Source organism: Cydia amplana, chromosome 3 (assembly GCF_948474715.1).
Source record: "Cydia amplana chromosome 3, ilCydAmpl1.1, whole genome shotgun sequence".
Lineage (NCBI taxonomy): Eukaryota > Metazoa > Arthropoda > Insecta > Lepidoptera > Tortricidae > Cydia > Cydia amplana.
The window spans coordinates 8,639,420-8,667,299 of NC_086071.1; the positions used below are offsets into that span (position 1 = coordinate 8,639,420).

Genomic DNA, 27,880 nt, shown 5'->3' on the forward strand with positions numbered 1-27,880 from the left:
AAACCTAAAAACTATCACCAATCACGTTTTTTATCTCGCTTTATAAAACCGTCTTGTACTTATAAATAACCATACGCGTTTGATGACAATAGGTTATGTAATGTTCTACTCGTGTTAGGTCTATCAAAATGATAAGCATCTTTCCCACTGGGGACATCATGGTGAATCTCCGAGACAATAAAATTATGTTTAATAATATAATTAACTGCTTGAAACATTACAATGAAAAGTGTGACTTTATTGATGTCCAGTGGTTTTTATTAACAAGGTCAAGAGCGGTTTCGACTTTATTTTTGCGACATAGGAAATGGAAATGTAGTGATGCATTATGTAGCGTAGGTACGAGTAAGCATTTTTTACACCGGATATTGCTTGAAAGTTCGCGTTATGCTCTAATGATACGCGCCATACGAGTATAAAGGGAAGATGCAAATTGTGGCAATCTTAAGTAACTTTTTGATTTTTGGTTAAAGTGACCCAAATGATACATACAACTTTATATTTAAAACTCGGTTAATAGGTCTAAAGATATGGGATAAATGGTAATTATAAAAAAATATATAAATATAAGTGGAGCGTATTTCATTCTAACGTTAGTGCCGCAATGTTAGTAAATAACTTGTCATATTTTTTATTCAATATTTCAATGCGAACGTGATTTCTCACATTTGTTTCCTTCAGTACAAAAAAATATGTACTTATATTTTTTTGTACTGAAGGAAACACAAGGAATTTACATGATATAGTAATTGATTACAGTTAAGCAATACCTATATAGACAATATCGTTGCAGTAGATCCATCCATCGGGACCGGACAATCGCCTTTGCAACACTATTTTTACGCTAATCTTGGCCTGTTGCCACCGTGCGTGCCCTCGCGCTATAAGACGCACCAAATCCGAACACAAAAAGGTCCTTTCCATTAAATATAATTTCGAATTGGCTAAATAATCCTCCATAATCACATTGCGATCTTCTACGATTCGTCTTTATTTTAAACTATTCGCGTTTAGTTTAGAACGTGTGATACAAATAAACTGTAGCGTTTCTCACTGAAACTTTCTCAGTCGGTTCGATGATGGCGCGGTGAGCGTCTCACGCGTCGGTCATGGCGCGTAACAGATGGACGCTTGCTCTAATTATAGTCTGCTTACCTATCCTAGCGACAGTGATAACCGCATTCCGTGTACGCGATTTACCTAGAAGTGTCGTTGATAGTGCAGACAAGTTTAATAAACATAGTGTTAAAGATAGTGCCAAAAGTTACGAGGAACTGAAGAAAGCCGTAAGGGAGAAACAACAACTGATTAATCAGAAGGCCAACGCGAAATTGGGTTCTGTGTTAAAAATAGTCAGTGATAGTGCCGATGATGATGATGACGATGATGACGACGATTTTGATAACTTCAAAAGTATTAATGTCGATAAATCTAAAGTGAATTCTAAATTAAGTATAGGTGAAAAATTATCAGAATCCAAAAATACAAAATATCCTAAACGAGATGAAGACGTTGAAAAGAATAAAGCTAAAAAAGGAAAAGTAGAAGAATTTACTAAGAAAGCTGAAGTAAACCTTAGAGTGGCAACGAAAAGAGCTTATGAAAAGTTAAAACTGTCCTTTGAAGATAATGAAGACGATGATGACGATGACGATGATGACGATGACGATGATGACGATGACGATGACGATGATGACGATGAAACTGACTCTAGTTTTATAAAGAAAAAGCCTAAACCTGAATTTGTTAAAAAAGAAGACTTAATGAAAGATAAAAAAGATAAAGACAAATCAAATATAAAGGTCGACTACAATGACGATGATGATGACGACGATGATGACGACGATGATGATGACGATAAAAACTTTAAGGAAAAAGTGGAAAAATCTATTGAGACTAAGAAAAAAGATGAAGCAAAGCCAAGTTTTAAGAAAATGGACGTTAATCCAATTAAATCTAAGCAAGACGATAAGGATGATGATGATGACGACGACGATGATGACGACGACGACGATGATGATATAAATTTAAAAAAGGACCTTAAACATAAGAGCGTCAGTTTGATACAAAAAAAAGATGCTGTTGATAAGTTAGTTCCGAAAAAAGATGCTCACAGTGTAAAAATGGATGAAAAAAAGGTCAAAGTAGATTCTAAACTTGAAGATAAGAAAGTACTTTCTGTTAAAGAAACCAAACCTAGTGAGCCTAAATTAAAATCAGCAGAAATTGATAAGCCGGAATCAAAAAAAGAAAAACCGCCTCCGCTAGATAAAAAGGAAGAAACTAAATCCAAAATTGAACTTTCAAAGAAAGAGGAACGTAAAGAAGAATCTAAAAAGCATAAAGAATCTATTATAAATCCTGCCAAGCCCAAATCAGCTCCAAAACCGGAAGAAGGAAAAAAAGTTGAAAAGAAATCAGAATTAAGGAAATCTGAGACCTCCAAGCACAAAGGCTCCGAGGAGACCGTTGAAACTTCACATAAAAAAGAAAAAGATGGCAAAAAGAAATCGAAGGAGTTGGACAACAGTGAACCTAAAACTATTCATATTATTGATCAACTGACAGATATGTTGTATCGAAGAAATATGTTAGCCAGTGAATTTGAAGATTTATACGCTTTTCTACCGACGTTCGCTCCCAATTTTTCAAGGATTCATAATCCAGAATGCAGACGGCATGGGCAAATCCTATTAAGGCAATTACGCGGGACGAAACTATGGGCTTTGAATAGTAAGTACGTAATTAAATAACTAACTTTTGCTCGAGGTTGCTGTAAAATAAATTGGATTATGAGAGCTTTTCCGCAAATTTTAAAGTAATGCTAACACTCTTTATGTAAATTTTAGGGCTGCATGATGTATCAAAGTACTTGTACTAAAGTTAAGCGCTGAATTTAAACGAACGTGAATATTTCTTGTAAAGTTGTTGAGAAGACGCATAAATACTCTAACGTTAAGTGGCAGAGCTGCAAAAAAACCCTATGTTGGAAAAAATGCGATTAAAGGTTATTTATTCAAAATATAATGTACATACCTACTAGCTTTTGCCCGCGACTTCGTCTGCGTGGAATCAGTAACATCAGGTAGAGTAAGTATAGCGCCTGGATAAAGTTTAATGGCAATCATTCAGTTTGCGCATTTCTTACATCAATTATTAGGCAATTATTTTAACTATTTCAATTCTACTCCCCTTTGCACTCTGTTTAGGGATGATTTCCGACATAAAAACATATCCTATGTCCTTCCCCGGGACTCAAATTATCTCTATGCCAAATTGCAACTAAATAAATTTAGCGGTTTAAGCGTGAAGAGGTAACACATAGGGGAAACTGGGGAGGGTTGATCACCCCTTTTGTTTTTAGCATACATTTTCTTAACTATTTGTAGTATTGAAAAACTTTATAGACCATACGATTCAGAATTTATCTCTTCATTAATAGTTTGAATTAGAACAGATTTGTGCAATAAATTAGACCATTATTTAATGAAAACCCATACTGTTGACTTTTACCATGTGTCCCCTATGTAAGGGTGACTTGTTTACCCCTGGTCGGGAGCCTTGATCCTAGGGGGATCAAGTGACCCTGGTTCTCGGGACACATGGTAAACAGATTTTTACCATGTCTCCCCATACCAGATTCTCATTGATTATATAACTCGGATCGCTATTAGCAATGCATCTATAATTTGTAAAATACACAGAAAACATATATATATTGCATCTTCCATGCTTTGAAGTTGTATTTCCGGTAATCAGATGTCTAAGCCGAAGGGATCAAGTCTTCCAGATTTGGGGACACTTGGTAAAAAGATTTTAAGCGGCAATGTCATATTTCGAGGGTAGTATCTACATTAATTTATTACTTTATCTACAGAAAATTAACATATGAAGATATCAAACACATATTAATCCATAATCTTATACTTTTAAAAAACAATGTAATCGTATTATCCATAAAACAAAATAAAATAGGGAATCAATTTTTGAACCAAAAAAAAAGTTAATTAAAAACAAAAATCTAAGTTATTAACATAAAATTTCTTGTAAGAAGCTAATTTTTTTAAGTTATTATGACGGTATTTTTAGCGTCAGATACCTACAGCAATTTTAAATTTTTTACCCATCTCTGGTCGTTATTGTTTACTATAATAAATAGACATAGACATAGACATAGACATAGAAATTTTTTATTTAACACCACATTGAAAAATGTTTACAGGCAATGCTACAAAACATTACAAGCCTTAGAATTAAACTTAAATAGGCACAAATTAATTTGTTTACATGTAGTAATAAGTTTTTTTAAATTATGATGCTAAAAAGGAGCGAACCTCAGCATGTGTTGCAGCAGGCTTATACCTACTACAACGCTGGTTTTCAAGCCGACCCTTCGTACAATACGAATTTGCTTGCTGTTTGTCGGAAACTCTACGGCTAAGACTATTTTAGTTTGTGTAGAAAATAATATAGGTATGTATATATATATATGTTTATGTTTGTGTATGTATTTATAATATTATACTGTATGATACTATGACATATGTGAAGATAGGTTTAATGTTTAGGCTAAATAAATACTTGGGTAATAAAGTATATATTGAGGAAATAAATAACATGAATGTAATAATTTAACTATAAGTAGGTACTGAGATTAACAAAGTTGAACGTTGAGTTGAGTTGATTAATAAGTTTAGAAATTTACTGCTCACGTTTCGAGGACGGTGTTTGAGCTGCATAATACTAAAATCCTTTCTATGGACCGTCGGTTCTATTGTACATAAGGTCGGAAAGCCATTGAAATAGCATATATTTCATCCATAAAAACAAATATCGCCGGTTAAAAACCAAATATCGTTATAAGTGTTGTTTGTCGACCGAGTAACATCCCCTGTGTGTAAAACGTTTAACTTGATAAACAAGACCAAGTGCGGGTAGTTCGTAAAATGTTGATATCAACTTTAGTTAGTCTTTTCAAAGGCCACGGGGATAATTCAGTTTTCGGAGTTCGGAGTCGGTTGTGTAATTAAAAACTGAATTATACGCCATTAAATCCCGTTTTAATAAACAATAATGAGTCAAAAACCTTGAAAGTTTAAATCAGTGTTTCTCTGGTCGTACTTTTGCGGCATGATTTACTAAAGAAAAGAAAATATTTATGATAGCTCTATGAATCATTTTGTAAGTAAATTTATTACAATGTATACTTGATCGATTTGGGGGTGACATGATCCCGGAATCATATCTCCCCTGAAGAAAAAGACAAAGTCTCCCCATACATAGTAAGATTATAAAACGTGCCGTACTCGAAACGTGTGTTCGCGTATATCAATGAATCCAAGTTAATCATCACTTCAATAAACAACAAATAAAATAAGCATACTCACTAACATCATTTCCATCTCATATTATAAAATAAATCCAGTTAAAGCTTACCGAAAATTGAATATAATACGCAGAAAATCTTTCACCGTCCGCCATTTTTGAACCACTGACTTTTCCGATACAGTGCCATGACAGAACGTGAAGTTAGGAACGAATGAATGAGTGTTACCAGTGCAAAAAAATGTATCTCGTTTGGTTTGATTAAAAATGAAGTTTACCAAGTGTCCCCTAGGGATCGACCCTCCCCACCCTCACCTAGACAGACAGACAGACACACTTTCGCATTTATAATATTAGTAAGGATTAGCTGTTGCCTGTGGCTTTGTACGCGTGGATTTATATGTTGGTAGTTATATTCATATTCTACATGAGCAAAGATCATTGTGCAAATATGCAGCAATAGTACATTGAGTATTAAGGACGGTAAAAAAGTACATTACAGCCCTAGGTCGAGATTTAGGATTAACGGACCGCATCGTTCTTATACAAACAAATGTGATGAAAAAGATAGGGTAGTGTAGGGTTCAAAATTTGTTAATAAGGAATGAATTTTAATTAAGGAATGAATTTCCAGAAACGCTGAAATATTTTTTCTTGATTTATAATATTATGATTTTCTAAGAAGTTTCAAGTCTCGCTCTCAAAAAGTTTATGTACCCTATACAAATTTTCAACCCTTTTTTTACCCCTTGGGGAATGAATTATCATTAACGCTGAAATTGCTTTCCTTGTTTTATAATATTTTGAATATAGATATTCTATGAAGTTTCAAATACACCACTTAAAAAAAAATACATTCCCTACACAAGCTTTCAACCTCCTTTTCAGTTAATACCGTATCGTACGAGTGATCGTACGTATATGAAATTAATCACTTTTAGTTTCTCGAGCTACCTACCATGTTTTCGATCTCGTTCCTTACTTCTAACTTAATTTTCTGGGGACCTGGCAAAGGTGACAATCGTTTGCGATACGGCAACGTAACGCTGTCTCTCCATCACTCTTCCATATTAGTGCGATAGAAAGACAGACAGCGTTTCGTTGTCGTAACGCAAACGATTGTCATCTTGGCTAGGCCCTATGGTCAGTAAGTGCATCGCAATTTAAAAAATATTATCCTTATTTTTAAATTTATTGATTTGACATTTGTATCAATCGAGCTCTGTGAATGACTATGGGGTCTCAAGTTGAGAACTGCAGGCAACTATTGAACAACCTTGGAGCCAGGAACAAAGTTGTTCTACGTTGGGTCCCAGGGCATGCGGGTATCGTAGGAAATGAAAAGGCCGACGAGCTCGCGCGAGCAGGGGCTAAAGGGATAAACTACAGTCCTGAGCCGTTTTGTGGTATCCCCAAAAGCCTAACGCGGCTCACCCTAAAGACCTACTGTCAATACACAACAATTCAACTCTGGAGGGAAACAACAGGTTTGAACCATTCCAAAGCGCTTATCAAGGCCTTCAGCAAAAAGGCGTCCTCGAACGCCTTAGCGCTGTCTAGGAACCAACTGCGCAACTTGGTAAGGGTGCTTACTGGGCACTGTTGCCTAAATAAGCACATGCACACCATGGGGAAACGTGACATGGGGCGGTGCAGACTCTGTATGGAGGCAGAGGAGACGCCCTTGCACATCCTCACAGAGTGCCCTTGCCTAATGCGTACTCGTGACTTAATCCTGGGCGGGCACATATTGCGCCCGGAGGAGGTAAAGTCTCTCGAGTTCAAAAAGATCCTGCAGCTATTTGAAGTTGCATGTTTGGATCGAGAGTTGTAGTAGGTGGCGATCACAATAGATCAGCGATGGTCGCAGTGATACATAGGCTTTGGAGCCTTATATAGCCCCTAACAAGAAGAAGAAGAAGAAGAAGAAGATGGGGTCTCAAAGCCATATTTAAAAAATATTAGGGGATGACTTCAGAGCAGCATTTCAAAAAATATGGGTAGCGTGATCGAATATAGGTAATATGCATATATCTATATATGTATGCCAAATGGTGAAATTGTTCAGGGGGGTCGCTGCTCAGTAAGCTTTGGGTACCACAAGTTACTAGCGTTTCTTCGGCATGCCTGCGTAGTACATTACAACGGCTACCTACTTATTTATAGTGGCACTGTTTCGACCGTTTCGGCAACAGATGTTGCGCGGGGAAAAATCATAAATAACCATTCCACGGTTAGTTTCAAGGCCCTAGCTTATAAATTTGCTCACGACCGCAGTCCTCGAATAATATACAAAGTGATACAAGATACGTGAGCAGGATTACCTTACAAATTCATTAAATTATTTACGACAGGCATAATCACGCTATACAATTAGAATACTGCCGTCAAGTACCAAATAGTATTGGTATTTGACGTATTTGCTTTATCTGTGTCAAGTATCATAGAATGTCGTCACTCATCAGCATGAATCTAGTATTTTAACTGGATAGGGCATGAGTGGTGGGGATAACTGACCAAACGGGATAATCTTATGTATCTTTCAGTAGGAGTAGCAGCGAAAGCGCTATTATTGTTTGTCCTTGTCACAGTCTCACTTTTTTTTAATTCCCCACCATAAATTAGTATGGAATATGGTGGGCAACAAATAAATTCGACCAATCATAGTGTCGCATTGCCTATGTTTTGTCCCTCACGGAGGCACGCTTATACCACTTCTATAGGATCCTACCTTCTATGCTCATCAGAGTCTAATTCTTACTTTTGAAATATCGTATCTAATTGAATTTGTGATAATTTGCTTTTATAGACAATTTCTGAAAACACCTCATGAAAAATCTTGGCACCATTAAACATCTTACACTTCATAAAAAATAAATACAGATGTCCACATGTCAGTTTTTTAAAAGCTCATTCACCTTTACATGCTGTGACCTTGTGTCAGCTAGGTTATGCATAATGTATGTAGTTATATTAGTAACTAGGTAGGTATAACTATGAAGTATAATTATATGACTAACGATGTTTTAGTATATAGTTAGCTAGGCAGTAAATAATTGTGTATATTATAATATGATACTAACATTAGCCTTAAGGTAAAAACTGTCATTAACACATATTAATCCAAGTTGGTCGCAAATAAATGAATTTATTATTATTTACGTCACAATGTAACTGTTCCAATCTAAAGAGCCTCACGGGCATTGAGTGAGGAAAATTATACTCCATTTTGGCTTTACAACAAATAGTTACACAAACTCAACACCATTGCGTGATATAGCTCCCAAAGGACCGAAAACTGAGTAATATATTTTCAAGGATAAAACTTTACAACTAGACTTTACGCTTTAATACATAAGGTTTACAATACTAAGTGTCTCAACGGAAATAAAATTTTATAGTGTCAGAACAGATTGGTACAACAAGAGTAGTCTATCTTCTAACAAAAATGTCGCATGCAAAAATTAAGTGACGATACATGCTACAAGAGCAAAGCTATCATCTTTTAAATTAACCTGGGTATTAGTCCGTAATTTCTACTTTTGCCAAAATCTTCGAATCCCTTATCTGTCCTTTTATTCAATGTCACTTCAAACAGTATATAACTGAACACCAACATGGTTTTGTCCCTGCGCGGTCAACTTTCACCAATCTTGCCTCCTTCTCTGAGCTTGTTACTAAGGCTGTTGATATTAATAAGCAGATCGACGTCATCTATACCGACTTTAGCAAGGCATTTGACCGAGTTTCTCATATGGTCTTGATTCAGAAGCTTTCTTCCTACGGCGTCACGGGTCCTTTACTAAAATGGATTGAGTCATATCTCCATAATCGATCATTTTATGTAGTTATTAATGGTTTCTCTTCTCAGACTTATAATATCCCTTCAGGTGTTCCACAAGGCTCCCACCTTGGTCCTATATTATTCAATATATTTATTAATGATTTGCCCGCCCAATTTCATCACTCCATCCCGTTCATGTATGCAGACGATCTCAAATTTGCTAGAGTGGTAACTTGTCCTTCCGATGTCGCCCTTCTCCAGGATGACATTGAAAGGCTTAGTAAATGGTGTTCAGAAAATGGTATGTCTCTTAATGCCAAAAAATGCTCCTCTATTAGTTTTACTCGTAAGATCAATATAGTTTCTTCGTCATATCATATCGCTGGTGAATGTCTTCCTAAAGTGCAAACCATACGTGACCTAGGAATTATCTTTGATACAAAACTTACATTCGTTCCTCACATCGATGCAATAGTAAAAAAAGCTTCATGTATGTTAGGATTCGTCATAAGAAATGGAAAGGTATTTCGTAGGATACAAACCAAAAAACTTCTCTATTATAGTCTAGTATGTAGTCACCTAGAGTATGGTAGTATCGTCTGGCGACCACATTATGCAACTCATTGTCTTCGGATTGAAAGATTGCAAAAAAGATTTATGTGGCACCTTGCTCGATCGGTAGGTCTTGCGAAAAGATCTTTCTCTTATAAGGATAGGTTAAAACTTTTTAAAATGTTATCTCTTGAGAACCGTAGAGATTTACTAGATTTAAAATTTCTCACTAAGCTTATAAGAAACAGTATAGATTGTCCACAACTCTTGAGTAGCTTTCGTTTCTCTGTACCTAGAAGAATACCGCGTTTTGCTATCAAACCAATGTCTCGCCCTCAGCGCCGAACTGTGTTAGGGTCAAACTCCCCAGTACCACGCTTGAGCAATTTACTCAATAGATATAGTAACAGGTTTGATGTTCACTTTGACTCTCTGACAAAAATTAGAAATTTATTCATTAGTAGTTAGTATATTTAGTTTTAATTCCATATTTAGTTATATACCTACTTAACCAGTCTACATCGTGGTTGCGCTTTGCTCCTTATTCTATAGTAATAAGGTGTTCAAATGTGGCTTTGTTGTTGAATTTGCTTTTTTAATTTTTGCATGTGGTGTTTACCAGTAATTAGTTATACATTCAGCATGTTATTTAAGTTTGTATTGATGTACTTAAGCCTCAATGTAATAACTGTTGGTGAACCTTAAAAAAAAAAAAAAAAAAAAATAATTTGAATGAACATCGTACGAGTAGTACATGCATTTTTAAAATGTTCATAGTTTACTGTTTTTAGTCTTTATACTCTGTTCGTGTACTAACTACATAGCATTTATAATTCCAGTGCTAGACGCGTCAGCGAAGATTCCCTCGGGCATCCTGCAAGGCAACGGAATTCAACTAGGCGATTTCGACCAGTGTCTGGGAAGTCGGGCACGCGTCCAACTGGAGACTGGAAGCGTGGTGAAGGTCCAGGGAAAGTACTGCCTGGCTCGGCTGGACGTGAAGGCGGAACACCAAGAGCTGGAGGTGCCAGTGCATCTGGCCCAGGCCAAAAACCTGATCAGGAGCCGGATAGATGATGTGAGTTTTAGGATTAGTGTTGGAGGTCGATTGGTTGATATGTCATACAATTTTGGAACTGACCATCTACTACAACAGTTTATGGACAAGGTTAAATCTGTATCCAGTTTTGGGAGTATTCCCGTTTCGAAATATTATTCGATTCAACACATTAAACATAAAAATTAAATGCATATATATACTTGTACGCTCTGCGCCTGTGCCTGCGGAATCCGTTGTGCGTAAAAATAAATATTTACTATAAATGAATTATTTACGTACCTACGTGACCTACGTCATTGCTAATAGAAGAGGACATAAATCTCTCTTACAATTAAGGGCAAAAGTAATTTAAACCAACAAAAGAAAATTTTCTGAAATAAGTCTTGATAATTAGATTTGATCAGTCCTCAGGTGCCGTCAGCGAGCCATGGTGATTATGTCGGGACGACACTAGTAAAATTAATAATTTTCCTTATCTTGGTATATATTCAGCCCATCAAATGACACTATGGACATTTTTCTTGTGTACTACACAAATTATATCATGCAAATTATATCATCCAATCTACTGCTAGTGGCGCTAAGCGAAATATGTTAGAGACTTTTACTTTGATCCTATCTTTTCCTTATTATTTATTCTGTTTAGCATTTACGCTAAGCCTTTTAAAATAAACATTTCCAAAAGAAGTATTACTTATGTAGGTAAAGTGGCCGGGTTAGATACGTTGTTTGGATTGATTTTCGGGCCAGTTTCTTCTGATTTCATCTTTATTTACCTTTTACCAACGGTTGAGATAGTCATGCATTATAGATACTAAGTCATATCATAATTCGTTCAGCCAGGTCACTTCGTGCCGCGTTTCTCGACGTTGAGCTGGGGGGTGTGCGTGCCCTCGCCCTGCAACCCCGAGGATGCCGAGGTGGTCATCAAGGACTCCCTCAAGCACTACCAGCACACCAGCGGCCTGGTCATTAAGGTCAAGATCGACGAGAGGGACTGCCACATCCACGAGTCGTCATGGGATACGTGGTTTGAGCTTCCGACAGTGCTGACGTTGTAAGTTAATTATAAGTCTTCAAGGATTTTAAAAAGCAATTATTGGCCACAGTTTTATAAATTTTGTTGTGAATAAATGTAGAAATTTATTACGACTCGGGGATAAAGTTTCTGCTGTGACATTAGCAAATTTATTAGTTAGCGGCAGTCAATGTGTCACTGTTAGCATGTTAAACTACTTATAAGGGACGTTTTATTGATTTAGGTAGGTGTTATTTATTTGGGTAGGTATTCGGCGTTTGCCAATTGTTACAATGTTAACACTTGTATATTAGATTTTGTATACTAGACAAGATTGTGACGTGTTTTGTGGTTTAATTGTAGTGTGGTGTAGTTGGATTGAAATATTTATGCATCACACGAAATTCTTCTAATTTGATTTTATGAATGTTTTATGCGTCACATCTCACGGATGCTGCTCGCAGGTCGTTCTACGCTGTCATCGTTCTCCTGGTCCTTGTGGCTACCGTCCAGGACTATCTGTCTAGTAGAAGCTCCGAGGAGCTGCCAAGCGAAGATGCCGACGACAAGGCCGAGTGCGACCAGGAGGCCGAAGAAGAAGAAAAAGATAAAGACGACGCACCTAAGTCTACAGGTGCGTGTTTTATTCGATGTTGGGAAAATTTTATTCGATCACTGCGCATATGATATGAGCACCTCAATTATTCTATGCTAGGCCCATACGTTAAAATCTGGTTTTAAATAAAAATTAGCCCGATTTTTATTCCGTTTTATTATACTACGAAATAAAAGTGAAATAAATAAAAAAGTAGGTAAATAAGTACAAAATACTTGGTTAATTAAGTATATATTTGAACCCGATGAAATGCTGCTGGGAAAATTCTTAAAGACTGACATTGAAAGTTTGACCTAAACATACATACGAACTTGTGTAATCATGAATCAGAACAAGGAATGTCGAAATAGTCCAATGCTACCCTAGGTCAAGTTTACACTTCAAGAATCTATTGACAGAAAACAATAAGACTTGACCCTTCGGTACCTAATAGTTGCAACAGCCCAAGCAGTAGGTACGCGTACTCGTAGGTAATTTATGCTAAGTAATTAACAATGGCGAATCCTACGCTACACGATCGTCGAATATTGATATTGATATTGTTTAAAATTATGAAGATCAGTGTAATTAGAACTTTTTATAACTTCATCAATAACACTTAATACAGAACATCATTTAAACGGCGGTAGGAAGAGTAGCGTGATCATAGAGACAATAGACAAGGCACCCAAAGTGGTGTTAACATTGACTTATATCTCAGGACTAGCCTTACGGGCAATAAGAATGGAGCATGAATGGGGCCAGTACAGCGGTGTGAAATAGATATGAGCGCCGCGCCGGCGCGCCGCCGCCGCCGACAAAATTTTCGCGCCGCCGCCGCCGACGCTGCGCTATCGGCGTGGCATCGGCGTGACCTTGGTAGTTACTACTGCTTTCAGAATCAGATAATATATTTTTAATCCAGTTTAGATCATTAACGGCGCCACTTCGAATAGTTTATAGGCATTCAAAGGGTATTTTAGGCCCATATAATTCAAAAATATCGAAGGCAAATGCAAACTTATCTGTCTAGTAACCGCGCTACTAGTCTTGGGGAAACGAAATTATTTAATATCAATTTTAACATCAATATGCTTGTAACCCCCAATTTAGACTCTCGCGCGAGCCACGAGACGAGCCGCGAGCCGCGCCACGAGACGCGAGTCCACCGCTTACACTCGCGTTCGGCTTGTCATTCGGTTATAAACCTTATGCCGTGCCGTTAGTGTTTAAATTATATTAGCTCGACGAGCTTGCGAGCCACGAGACGAGCCGCGAGCCCACCGCTTACACTCGCGTCTCGTGGCGCGGCTCGCGGCTCGTCTCGTGGCTCGCGCGAGAGTCTAATCCGCCTAGAATAAATATACTGATTTCCTTCCATTTTTATTGTGGAACGTTCCACATTACAATTTATAGATTGTATATATACACTAGACATGTCAATCACAATGAAAAAATTTACTGTGATCAACTCTAGCTAACGTGAGACTCGAACCCACATCTTTGGATTACCGATCCAATGCATAACTAATTTTGCCAGCTAACCATCCGTCATTTACCGCGAATTTAACCATTGCAAGCATGGTTAAACGTTTTTAAAAGGTATAAAATGGGGTTAATTTTGAGATATTAAGCGTTTCCACGTCCAAATGTACGGCCGTTGGCTTCGCATGGAAGGGCGTCGGAATCGGGTCTCAATTAAACTTGGCCACTGTTGAAATTTCAAGCTTTGCTCTCTCGCAGCTCAATCTTTGGCCTTGCACCGCTCGCATGGAATTAAGCCGCCATCTGAACCTGCAAGTTTTTGGCCCTGTTTGGAGCTCAACTTTCGGCCTGTTTTAAAACGCTTGAGCATTGGTCCTTATCCGATCTTAGCTCCATTTCAGCTCGGCCTTTGGCGTCGCACGAATGCGCCCGCAGGAAAGCTCCAGATCTTTAACACTATGGCTTCAGTCTTTATCGGCTTGCACCCTCGCTCTGCTCTCTTGCAGCTCGGCCTCGCACAGAAGCGCGCCGCAATCGGCGCTCCAGGCGTTCAGCCGTCAGCCAAGCTTACACTTGGCGTTCGATTCTTAGCTGTATGCTTACCTGCAGCTCATCCTCTGGCCTCGCATTGGGAGGCGTCGAAATCAAGTCTTCGGTGTTACATGGAGCTCGGCGTTGGGCCTCACTTTTTGACATAAATCGGTTTTGTTGGGTCGATATTGGTTAATGACGGAGCTCGTTTTTTTTCTGGACTGTCGACAAGACTTTTCCCTGATACAGTCAATCCGCAATTTATACCTTAGCACAAAAGATAAGGGCCTCGCTAAGATCTTCCTGCCAAAGCCTCGCCATGATTAAGACCGCCTCTGATGCCGCGCGATACCGCTTATCCACAGTTTATACGATATCAATTTTTTTCGTACCATTGTTCAATAAATTATCCTTGAAAATAAAAAATGCATTTATTTCATAACTTCCTTAGAGCAAAAACATGTTTTTTCGGAAAAATTTTGGTTAAAATTCTTTTTTCATTAATCGAAGGTGTTTCAAGGCCACGCCGCCGATTCGCCGCCGCCGCCGACCAATTTTGACCGGCGCGCCGCCGCCGGCTATATGCCTATCGGCGCTCATATCTAGTGTGAAAACGCTGCAACGCGATTGGTTTATTAATTCGAATCACGCGCGCGCGGCCCCGCGATTGGTCGCAACTAGTTGCGTTAGACTACACGATTGGCTCGAATTCGTGAGTGGCACCGCTGAACTAGTACCATTTTTAGTGTACGTAAGGCCAGTCCTGAGATATATGTCAATGGGTGTTAACAATTATATGTCTCTTTTTTTTCAGATGGTTTCCTCAGTTCTTTCTCCCTGTACAGTACGCTGAAGAAGCTCACCGCGCCAGGCTCCAATGACGAGATATCCTGCATTCACGGGGTCAGGGGGCTGGCAACCATCGCCCTGCTGATCGCCCACAAGTTTCTCCCGGTCGCCGTTACACCCTACAACAATCGGTTGAAGATTACTGAGGCATGTATTGTGTTGCAAGTACTAAAAATGTTAGCTAAATGCCCTTCTAGACTTAATGGTTTGTTGCTTACAAAATCGTATTAATTAAATTGCATGGCATTGACAACTCTCTTTAATCTGAACAAAAATTAATAATCAGTAGACGGGGTTAAATAAACGTCAAAACTAATTAAATAATGCATCTGCTAAGTTGCAAACCTTATCTGATCATTTCACTTATATACAATAGGGGCTTTAAATAGGCTAAGTTTATACCTAAAAACTGGAAAACGCATTCAGTTGTTACCATACGCTCGTCTCATCCTCGCGCTATACATCACAAATAGAAACAAGTTTTCCAATTCCAAAATGGAGAAATGTAGTCGCATATCACTTAACGGCCTCCGTAGCCTAGTCGGTAGTGACCCTGCCTACGAAGCTGGAGGTCCCGCATTTATTTGTGTGTTCATCACAAATATTTGTTCCTTAGTTATGGATGTTTTCTATGTATTTAAGTACTTATATGTATCTATATTATTATATATATATCGTCGTCTAGTACCCACAACACAAGCCTTATGAGCTTACCGTGGGACTAGGTCGATTTGTGTAAGATTGTCCCATAATATTTATTTATTTATTTATTATTTATTTATTTATATATCGTAATTTGACTTCAAAGAGCCTATTTTGAAGGGCTCCGTAGCCAAAATGGCAAAAACGGAACCCTTATAGTTTCGTCCTATCCGCCTGTGTGTCTCAAAAACTTTAAGGTACCTACATTCCATTGAAATTTTGAACATAAGTGTAGCTAGGTAATTTGTAAGCCGCTATTACTAAGTTTAGAAGTTAAAATTAAAAAATAATATTATACATTTTTAATGTTTAGTAGTTTAAACTCCGTAACTATGTAATCGTTAATTACTACAGCAAATGTCGAAATCGATGTAGCTTGCCTCTTGCTTTAGGTATGTATCTTCTAATCTGCAGTTCTGACCTGACTCTTACTTTCGAGCGTGCTCCAACTAAAGAATTGGGTTCATTAAATCCCCGATGTCGCACCTAATACGCTTGGCAGGTTGCCAAGCTTGTTCTAGCGTATGACGCATCGGCGGCACATTTTTAATTGCTATGCCATGTCATTGTAAATATACGATGGTATTGTATTGTAATTATTGATTGTAGTGGTTTATTGTCTTGCATACAGAACTATACCTTACTTCTGCTCGTCCCGCTTTATAAAAAGCATTTATCTAATTGATCCTATACTTATTAGAATAATATTGACCAGTAACTATTCGAGTGCTACCGAATGCACAACACGGGCGTAAAAAAATGTGAACTTTTAAGAGACAAATGAGACAATTTACGTCCAACTTTCCTTTTTGTTTATAATCTAATGTGTGTCATACTCACATGACGGCGTCAGGTCAAACACAAATCGAATAGGCTGCTACTGGGTATCGTTTATTGAGTAATACTTAATAAATAACCAAAAATCATTGATAAAATAGTGACTTCGTTCGAATCGTGAGTTTGAGAGCGGAAGAAGAATGCGCTTTACTACGACATATATTCATTCCCGTTCTTATCCTTTGGGTACGGAACCCTAAAAAATAAATACCTTGTGATAGCGCCTATAATATCTCCTTAGCAATGTATGACAACTATCCTTTACCAAATTATGTATCCACTGTGTATCCAGAACTCCATGCGTATTATTTCATAACTAAAGGAGGCATTATAAAAAAGTAGGTACAGTCAGCAGCAGAAATTGCAACGCGGCCGAGGTGTTCAAAATTACATTGACACGCTCTTATTCTCTTATCAATAAATTCGCGTCAAGATCATTTTAAACACCTGCCGCCGATTAGCAACTTCTGCTGCTGACTGTACACGCGATAAAGTCCCGTTTTAGTTTTAAATAATAAGAGCAAAGACGTGTTGGTTTTAATCAAAAAATTCAAATTTTCCAGGTGGTAAGCTCGCCACTGTGGTCGTGGTGCCGCGCCGGTTGGATATACACGGACTGTTTCCTGTTGCTGAGCGGCACCCTGACCGCCCACCGCATGTCGGCCGACGGCTCCGGCGCGAAGAGGCTGTTCTCGCGATATCTCAGGTACCTACACATGACAGATATATGTACAATAGAGTATCGGACTGCAATTGAAATAAACTATTTGATATTACTTAATACATAAAAAAGTTTAGAACAAACAGTCACATATTTCTGCTCTTTTGAATATATTTATTAATTTTTAAAGAACCTAAAAAGTGTAGGTTTGGCTCCTCCGACATGAAGAAGTCTTAGAAGACCTTCCTTTGATTTCAAATTAATGAAGATTGACTTTTACAGATTTTAGAAAAAAACATACAGGATGCGAGAAAAAGGTCATTTTTGATAAACTTTTTTTTGATGCCGATCGATCCCATTCCTATTGAGGATCAAAAGCTTGTATGGAACCAAAAAAAAATTCCGGCTATAAAAGCTACAAATCGAGGAAAACTTTTCCCATACAATTTGTATGAAAATGAAAACTTTTATTTTTCACATGCTATTTTTGTATGCCAATCGGTTCCATTCCTATCCAATATCAATAGTTTCCTAGGGGTCAACTTACGGGTCTTACGGTAATGTACTATTAAGCCACACACACATTCATGTAGTTGTAACTAATTCGGAATTCAACGGGGGAAGGTATGAAACTGCAAAACTGTAAAAAAAGGCACTTAGGTTTTTTGATGTAGGTATTATTCCTACCCATCTAACGAACGGATGCACTTTGTTTCTGCTGGGACAGTAAATTTGAACGAGATTTTCACATGAAAATGTAAAATCGGAACCCAATCAGCCAGCTCTATCTAAAAAAAAAATCCGTTGTCGTTGTTTCTTCTTTCAAAATTTGTAGAATATATCTAGGCTTATTATGTGAGTATGTATAAAATTTAAAAATCCTAAGCTATACCAGGCGTGTCTCACTCCGCGATTTAATCGCTTTGCTACAGGTAGCTAAAAGTACATCCGTTCGGCCCCAATTTTGAGGAAAACCATAAGCCGCGCGTGGCGCTGTCGCCACCTAGCGGCCATATCTGTGCTGATCGTAACAGACGCGTTTTGTTAGAGAGAGAGAGTCTTCTGTACTTAGTACTATTATTTATTCTGTGGCTATACCTAGGCTGTGTGTTATAAGCCAGTATCTAAGTAATGGAACATCTAAGTACAATATAGGTACCTTAATTAAATATTCTTGATTCAGTCGGCATCAATACAATAAAGGTTGTATATACTCTAGTTTACGCACAATTTGATAATTTCGATGCTTAAAGCACTTTGGAAGATCTAGTTACTTACTAGAGTTCTTAGCTCACTCCATCTTTCCGAACAAATGCTATTTAGAAAAGCGCAGGCGTTAAATTTCTCATCAATAAACGAGTGAACTTATGTATCCAGACACCCAGTGGGTCGGTACAATAACTTCGCTACGCTAAAGCTAATTTTTATTCCCAACTCATGTCAGTTTCAGGCATGAAAAAGGACGGTTCCCGGCGCCGAAGTGAATTGGTGCTGAATTTTTGACAATGCATTTAGGTTTTATGGGGGTAGTGGCGTGGAAGGCTTGCCGTATCTATAAAAATAGCATTTGGAAAGTATAAAGTACACTGTTTATTTTTATGTATGGCGTACAAATTTTACTATTTTATGTTAGTGAAATGAAATTTGTATTAGTTATAATAAACCGCCTATTTCAGATGAAACTATTAAAATACGTTTTTACTTTCTCCCGACAAGCTTTTAATAATTGAAACTTTTCAATTTAGATTCCACCTTTAAAAGTATTGATACTGTTTACAAGTAGGTAGTAATAAATCGCCCATTAGTTCTACAGCAATGTCTTCATACAGTAGTATGGTCCTTAAATGTAACAGGACTGATTGGGCAGATAAAAAATTGTGAATAAAATTTCACGTTTTCTTCATGGTAAATGTATGGAAAAAGTTTTTATTAATTTGTGGCTTTTTAGTATACATATTACCGTAAGTTGACAAAAATCGCAGGTGAAAAATAAAAGTTTCATTTTCATACAAATTGTATGGGAAAAGTTTTCCTCGATTTGTGGCTTTTCTAGCCGGAATTTTTTTTTTCGGTTCCATACAAGCTTTTGATTCCCAATAGGAATGGGATCGATGGGCATCAAAAAAAGTTTGTCGAAAATGGCCTTTTTCTCGCACCCTGTATGTTTTTTCCAAAATCTGTAAAAGCCAATCTTCATTAATTTGAAATCGAGGGAAGGTCTTCTAAGACCATTTTCTCGTAGCAGCACGGGATCTGGTAGCTGCCCTCACTGACCCAAAAAGAAAATCCATCCTGTATTTACGGAATGCAAAATAATTTTTCCTGGTAATCTGCAAGTTTCTCGAAAATGCCGCAGTGTCTTAAAATGAATGTTTTCAACCAGTGTGTCTAGCCCGTGTTGACATATGGCACAAACTTATGATGTACAGACGATATACATATTACGTTCAAGACCGGTGGAGATCCTTGGGGCTACATTTGTCCGCAGTGTACTTCTTGGATGGTATGGTACTGATACATATTTGATTAATTTGCAGATTGACCCCTGCCCTACTAGCAGTGGTCCTGTTCTACGCATACATCTGGGATAACATCTCCACTGGCCCCATGTGGGGCACCCTCGTCACCAGGAACGCCGAGATCTGCCAGGAGGGCTGGTGGTGGAACCTGCTCTATGTGCAAAACTGGTTCGGCTTCGAAGACATGGTGAGGGTTTCTTCACTGTTAACAACATACAAGTTATGATTTACGTACAAGTTTTGCAATTTTGTTAACTATTATCAGGCTATCTCTGTCATTGTCAGACCACTTCTTCATCAGCTTTGAACACTTTAGAAGTTTAGATTATCTACACCTATTGTTGAGTGCCTTAATAGTGGTCTTCATTCAATCTTTCGATAATAAAAACAAAGGGAATATGGAATACTGATTTAAATCAAAAAGCAATTAGAACTTTGCTTTAAATGAAAAATGAAAAATGAAATGCTTTACTTTTCTTAATACACATCGAGACAATTCTAACAACCCCAAACACAATCAATTGCGTCGTTTTATCACAGAGTTCCCATGGCCACCTTCTGTCTCCATCATCAGATCAGCTCCATGTCATCATAATATTGTATTGTCATCCGATTTACATATGTATGCAAATGTTCAACTCAACCGGAAATCCCACACTAACAAAATAACATACATACTATAATAGGGCATGTAAATTATAAGCTTGTAAAAAAACGCGTCCTCTAAATGGCTACCGATGGGAAGTGTGGCCATTTGGCATGGTAATCCCGCACGTTGAATGTCAATGCTTGTAGTAGCGTTGAGCGAAATAAAAAAAGTTAAAATAAATAATAAGCGTAAATGTAAACATAAAACACTAGGTCTATATAAATAGCTTCCCGTTTGGGTCATAAAGGCATAAATGTGGCATAAGGTGATGACCGTGACATCGGTAAGTATGTATTCTTCGTGAATCATTTCATGTACATTTATCATTCCTTTACTTGTAGTGTTGCAAATTGTGGCTTCGGAATGATGTGGCAGATGCGTTCACTGTGTGGCAGACATTCGCACATTTGCCGTATCAGAATGTATTATATCAAAAATGGTACCAATGCTTGCGCTCGTTCACTACATAATACAGTTACACGTGTGCGAAGTAGCACATTGTGATGTTGAATCATATTGGTATCACATTTTCAGCATATTACGTTTCTGAATAAGCTTTTAGGTGGGTAAACAGTAGCGTATATTGTAGATGGGTTATTGTTGTCAAAAACATGGGTTCCCGATAACTAATACGGGCTATATTAAATAAATCGACATAACGATTTTGTTAGGTACGTAGATACAATTTATTAAGGGCGCTTTATATTATAACGAGAAACATTTCGCAACTAAACTGTTTTGAAAATACAAAAGTATGTAGATCCTTCAGCATTTGTCTCTCAATCAGTCAATTAGCTTTTTACCAGGTCACAAACCAGCGATGACACGTATTTCTGTCAAGTAAAGTGAAGATTGAAATTCACATGCTATTTTCTTTACACTTGGAACGTTTTCTTAGAGATACTCTACGTTTTCTTAGAGGTAGACCGATGTGCAATACTTATTTCCGGGTACTGTAATAAAAAATATTCTTGGTGGGTATTATATTGATCCTTGACGTTATATTTTGTGCTTGACATATCTGAGCGACGGCATTTTTAACAAGCTTTTATTAGGTCGACCTGTATGTAACTATGTAATGGAATCTAAGGTAACTAATTTAACCATCTTCCAAGGATCGTAGCGTCATGAAAATTGGCAGCTATATGTAGTTCTGATGACAATACAATAATATGGTACTGTCGAACTGATCTGATGATGGAGACAGGAGGTGTCCATAGGAACTCTGTGATGAAACAACGCAACCTAATTGTGTTAGAGGTTTTTAGAATTGTCTCGATGAGTATTAGTTGTCTGTCGTAAGAAATGTACAGTCAGCGATAAAAGCTTGTACCAAAAATTAAATTTTTGCAAAACTTATTATTTTATCAAATAATTTCGATTCTTTTTTTTTATTCCAGTGTGCCCCTCAAACTCACCAGCTGGCTCTGGATATGCAGCTCACTACCATAGGCGGTGTGATAGTTTGGGTGATGCAGGTCAAGCCAGGCGTCTCCAAACTCCTCCTCCCCATCATAATAGGCCTGGCTGCTTACTCCAGATATTCGACGGTCAGCGAACATCGCTTGACTCTGCTGGCCTATCATGGCGTGAGGTAAAGGCGTGAGGTTTTTTTTTTAAACTTAGTACTTTCTTGGGGTGAATACCATGTAAATAGTTGATTCAAAACAGTGACAGTTATAGGTGTTATAATATAAAATTTCATTATAAATTTAAGCAGCCATTAGATTCAGATTATCTGTCATATTTATGAATCAATTTGTCATTTAGGTAGATAGGTACCTATTTTGGAACTGGGTTTTGAAATTAAGGACAAATAAAGACAATGGTATTATGATATTTTGGTGCAATGAAACCATAGCATTATTTCACGTATGATGCTATATAGTATACAGGGTGATTCAGGAGACGTGAGCAGGATCAAACATACGCATACAGTAAGTTATAAACAACTGTTTCGTACCAGTATTTGTGAGATTAACTTTAATTCAATTTATACTACGACATTTATGTTCATCCTCTTTGTTTTATCCATAACAAGTGTCAAACTGAATGTCATCGGAATCTGGTTACTTTTGAAAAATCGTATCTGACTCAAGTGTGACATTTTATTTTCTTCATACTCAAAGTACTATCATAACGGTTAAAAAGGTTTTATCTTTGTTAATTAAATAATGTAGGGTATCCATGATTGTAGATAATTAAATTTGTCCTTACCAAAAAGTACATATAACAACAGAAAAAAAAGCGTGACTGTTTTACTTAAATATTGTGGTCAACGATTCTTTTACATTTACTGATTGTGTATAGGCTTAGTCCTGCTCACGTCTCATGAATCATCCTGTATATGTAACTCTCTTCCGGGGGTCAGGGAGAGATCTTAATATCTTGTCAACTTTGACAACATTAGCATTACATCTTGATTGACCAGTAAGGATTGTTGGACCCGCCTGACCACATTACGTGTTATAAGTACATGATGTTGTTACTGTTAGGCAGGTCACTACTTCAAGTCGCCTCCATATTATTGTAATTTTAAATATCAAGAATCCGGTTATTATATACATGACTCTATGAAACATAACGTTAGAATTCGCAGGTGTCCGTAAACTATTAATAGATAAATTTACGATCAAAGCTAAAGTGGTCAAGATAAAACTGGTTTTATTTTCTTATGGTAGCAACATTTTGACAGTTGCCTTTCAGCACTATATGAGCAATAGTTGATTCATTTTATTTATTTTTTAATGCTACAAAATGTTTTCCATCTCTTAGAAGTAAAACGAAATCCATTTCCTGATATCTTAAAGCACTAAAATTTGACTTACCTCGCATGTAGCTTCAGTGAGAAGCGGGTACGATGATGGGGACTGACCTGACGGAATAAATATTTTATTTATATTTATTAACAACATTTTTTAGTGTCAGCCAACTCTACAGGACAGCTCGTTTAAGCTACACCTCCGTGTATCACCGCTGTACCCCATATCTCATCGGAATCAGCTTAGGCATTGCTTTGCAGAAACCTTCTCAACTCAATAAGGTATGCTAAAGTAAATCATGCATATTAACACACTCTAGACCATAAACTATTTGACTTTAACTTGAAAAATATCATATGTTCTTCTCCGGGACTCAAACTGTTTCTGTCTTTTATAAGGTACCTAATTCGCCACTTTTAGTTACTGACCACCCTAAATTATTTTTCTAATTGTATATGTTTTTACTTCAGAATGACTACAATACAATACAATACAATACAAATCCTCTTTATTGCACAACCTCAATAAAACATTAAAACAATATGATACCTACCACAAATGAATTCGGCATCCCTGATTTGAACGAAAACGATACTAAACTTTGCCTAGTAGCTTAAATTATATAGATAGAGGCAAGATAAAGGCTCCTAAGTAATTAGTTTATATATATATAATGTATCTGATATACGAGTATATATTTAAAGCATACAATTAATACATATGTAAATTGTATGTTAACTTATCAGTACAACAAATTTGTTTGTTGTTGTATTTTTTTGTTATGTCTAACTTTGCATTATATAATTTAAAAATGACGAAGCCTGTTGCGGATATCATCATTGGTTTGATTTGGACGAAGCATATTGCTGATTTGCATTTGTGGCCACCTGACGAAGCCTGCGTTGTGGATATTTCACTTCTGTATTTACTAATTAGTCTTAACTTCGTAATCGAGGTCCATTTATATAACTTTTCAATAGAAAAGTTACTGTTCGTTTTCCGGGTTCGATCCTTTCGGAATATTAATACTTTCGTTATTCATTTATGAAGTTATGTGTAGACATTTGTATAAATCCTGTAGAAATTTGTTTGTAGGTATTTGTAGGGTTTATATTAATCATTTTGGCATTGTGTTTGGTAGAAAGAGACATGACCACAAATAAATAAAATTTAAAGGCCTACTAGCCTAATCGGTAATGTCCTTGCCTACGAAAAAGGAGGTCCTGGATTCAAATCCAGCAAGAGCATCTATGTGTGTCTTCACAATTATGTTGATTCTGAGTCATAGATACTATCTATCTAATTATATTTCTTATTGTATATCGTCGCCTAGAACCCATTTGTTTAGTTGGGGCTAGGTCGATCTGTGTAAGATTGTTGTTAGATATAGGTAAGTAACTAAATGAGTACATTTTAATTTATTACAATTCAGAGGATAAATCATTAGAATACTGATGATCATTAGAATAAAGGCGGACTTAATACTAAGAGGCATTCTATGTTTATACTGGTTTATCTTCTCTACAAGTTAAAATTTTAATATCTCTATAATAAGTTAGTAGCAAAAAGGGAAAAGAGGTTGGAAACTTAAAAATAAAATATTATGTAAGTTAGGTAACAAGGTACTAGCTGGAAACTATAAAGTCGCATTAAGAGAAGTTTTGTTGGTGGTTTAAAGATTTTTCATCAAAGCGTACAGCTATGTTATCTTTTACCTATTTTCAAGATATTATATCAGCAAGTAGGTACATTTAAATAGGCATTTTAAATTAATTAAATTAGCTCTTAAGTGAAAGTTTAGTATTTAATTACATTAACGATTGCTAAAACAACATAAATATCTATTATATCCGAACATCATATTATTATTGTATGATATTAGATGCAAATGGAAATATCTATAACATTGAAATCTTTTTCAACCATCAAATGCAAAGAAAACTGCAATAATCAGAAAAATGGGATTGTACCATTTTGAAAATATTACTTAGTCTTCTTTAAAAAATGATGTATATAAATAGCTTTTGAGATGGTAAAATGGATATTTTGTAAAATTATATCTCCGGCGTTGACAGGGCACTTAAATGTCAATCGGTTTAACATGTTGACATGTTATTCTTCTTATAGGTCCTGTTAGCCTTGGGTTGGTTGACAAGCGGCGCTCTCTGGAGCCTAGTATGGTGGGCAGGACTTGACTCTGGCAACACTCAGTACCGGTACAGTGCTTTGTTCGCCGCAAACTACGCCGCGCTCGCGCCGATGGCCGCTTCCCTCGCCATAGCCTGGGTCATATACGCCGTGCATAATGGATATTGCGGTAAATGATTATCTTTCAGCGAGGGATGGCTAAAAATGTGTTCAAATAATACAATGCCAGTATGAATATTTTAGTAGGCACTTATTGCGATGAATATATTAACGACACCACGTACATTAGGAGCCGACAACTCGTTACAGCAGAAGAGCATGCAAAATAAAAATCATGTAGGTACATACCTAGTCGATAAACATTACCCGTATTCGTTTAGTAGCCAGGTAAACAATGAGTAATACAAAAAACTTTATTATTATTAAAAACAAATTATAAGACACAGCCAATTATTAAGCCAATTATTTACATCCGCCTTAAGCTCACCACAAAATAGCCGGAAAAATACTTAAACCTGTGTAATATTCTAGAACTCCACCTTCCTTATTTTCCACTAATCGCTGCTTTTGACGTCATCACTTCTAAGTTAATTAACTAATTAACTCTTTTTATCGCTGACTACCATACAGATTATACATTAGATCTAGGATTCGTTTGATATAATTTGCACCATCGTAAATTTATTCGTTTAGGAATAGGATATGGAAGAGTTCATCATATCGCTAAAATTGTGTTTTTAAACCTTCTTACCAGTTTTTTTTTTGGTAGGTCAATAGGTAAATCTTTACAATTTATTTGGAGTATTTCAGTGTAGTGTCAGAACTACTAGTTTAGTAGTAACTTAAGTGTTTTTATTTACAAATCTACACCTATTTACTACACGCCTAGTAAATTACAGGGAAAACTATAATTTTTACATGTATTCACGTGAATACCTGTAAAAGTTATGATTTTCCCTGTAATTTACTCTGAAGATGATTATTATTATTGAACAGTGTCAATATTTCTTTCTACAGAACCCCTGGCCAATTTTCTCTGCTGCCGTCCGTTGGTACTTGTCAGTCGACTCTCCTACGCACTATATCTTTGCCAGTTCATCGTGTTCCTCACTGAGGCTGCCACCATTCGGACTTCAAGCGAGTTTAGCTTAATGTCTATGGTACGCCAAACTTTACAAATTATAATAAATTTTATTTTTCTTATGACCGAAGTTTCCATTAATTACCACATTTTTCTTCTTGTTATAGATTGATCTTAACGAAATATCTCTGATAATGCTTTCGTCAACGTTATTAACTCTGACATTTGTGATACCGATGCAATCCTTGCACAAAGTCTTCACTTTCTCATCAAATTCTGACAAAGACGATAACAAAGAAGAATCAGAAGCAAAGCCAGATGAGAATCACATAGAGGTAGACGCCGACAATACCAAAGATCAAGAAGAAGAAATAGATGTTCCACAAATAAAAACAAGACAGCTACTCGTTGCTCATAGAGAAGTGTTGGAAGAAATTCCTGAAGCTGATATCGAGTATGAAGTTCAGAGAGACAAACTCGAAGGACTAGAAGAAATTTTAGAGGAAGAAGAAGAGGAAGGAGCGGACGATGATATCAGAGAAAATCATTTTGATGAAGAAGATTTGGAAGTTATCGAGGAGGAACAGGGAGGCGAGGATGATTTCTGGGGAGACAGAGATGAGGACTACGTACCAAGAAGGGCACATCCCGTACGAGATGATGATGAGGATATCGATGAGTGGGAATGGACCGCGAATGGCAGTCAAAACGGAGCTCAACACTACCGATATACCAGATAATGTTATCCGATTATGTAGATTAAATATCACGGTTTCATGAAGTTTGTTTTTTTTTTCCTATGTATTTTAACTTTTAAGGTAAATACAATACAACACAAACACATATTATGAATATCTATCTTAAATGTTTTCCCTTTACTGCATGTAATAAAAATATATTTGTTTAAATTTGAACTTTAATAGCTGTCAATAGAGTTGAATATCATTATAAATGGCTTCGTATACGGTAGGTAAAGGGTTATATCTATCTGGATATAAAATAAATATTTATGTTATACAGTTTGGCAAGCCCACTCACTAAAAAAATCGGCCAAATGCGAGTCGGACTCGCGCACGGAGGGTTCCGCACCATCAACAAAAAATTGAGCAAAACAAGCAAAAAAAACGGTCACCCAGTACTTGGGTACTGACCCCGCCCGACGTTGCTTAACTTCGGTCAAAAATCACGTTCGTTGTATGGGAGCCCCACTTAAATCTTTATTTTATTCTGTTTTTAGTATTTGTTGTTATAGCGGCAACAGAAATACATCATCTGTGAAAATTTCAAATGTCTAGCTATCACGGTTCGTGAGATACAGCCTG

General features: G+C 36.9%; 1 protein-coding gene across 1 annotated transcript; it reads left to right on the forward strand.

Annotated features, from left to right (window-relative positions):
- The first annotated feature begins 1,047 nt into the window (after window positions 1-1,047).
- On the forward strand, window positions 1,048-27,339 carry LOC134662671 (uncharacterized). Its single transcript, XM_063518943.1, has 12 exons — window positions 1,048-2,733; window positions 10,501-10,739; window positions 11,561-11,778; window positions 12,204-12,373; window positions 15,165-15,346; window positions 17,302-17,444; window positions 19,937-20,105; window positions 21,968-22,161; window positions 23,490-23,610; window positions 25,457-25,646; window positions 26,495-26,637; window positions 26,726-27,339. The coding sequence occupies exons 1-12, from the start codon at window positions 1,110-1,112 to the stop codon at window positions 27,296-27,298; spliced, it is 3,966 nt and encodes a 1,321-aa protein (XP_063375013.1). The 5' UTR covers window positions 1,048-1,109; the 3' UTR covers window positions 27,299-27,339.
- The last annotated feature ends 541 nt before the right edge of the window (window positions 27,340-27,880 follow it).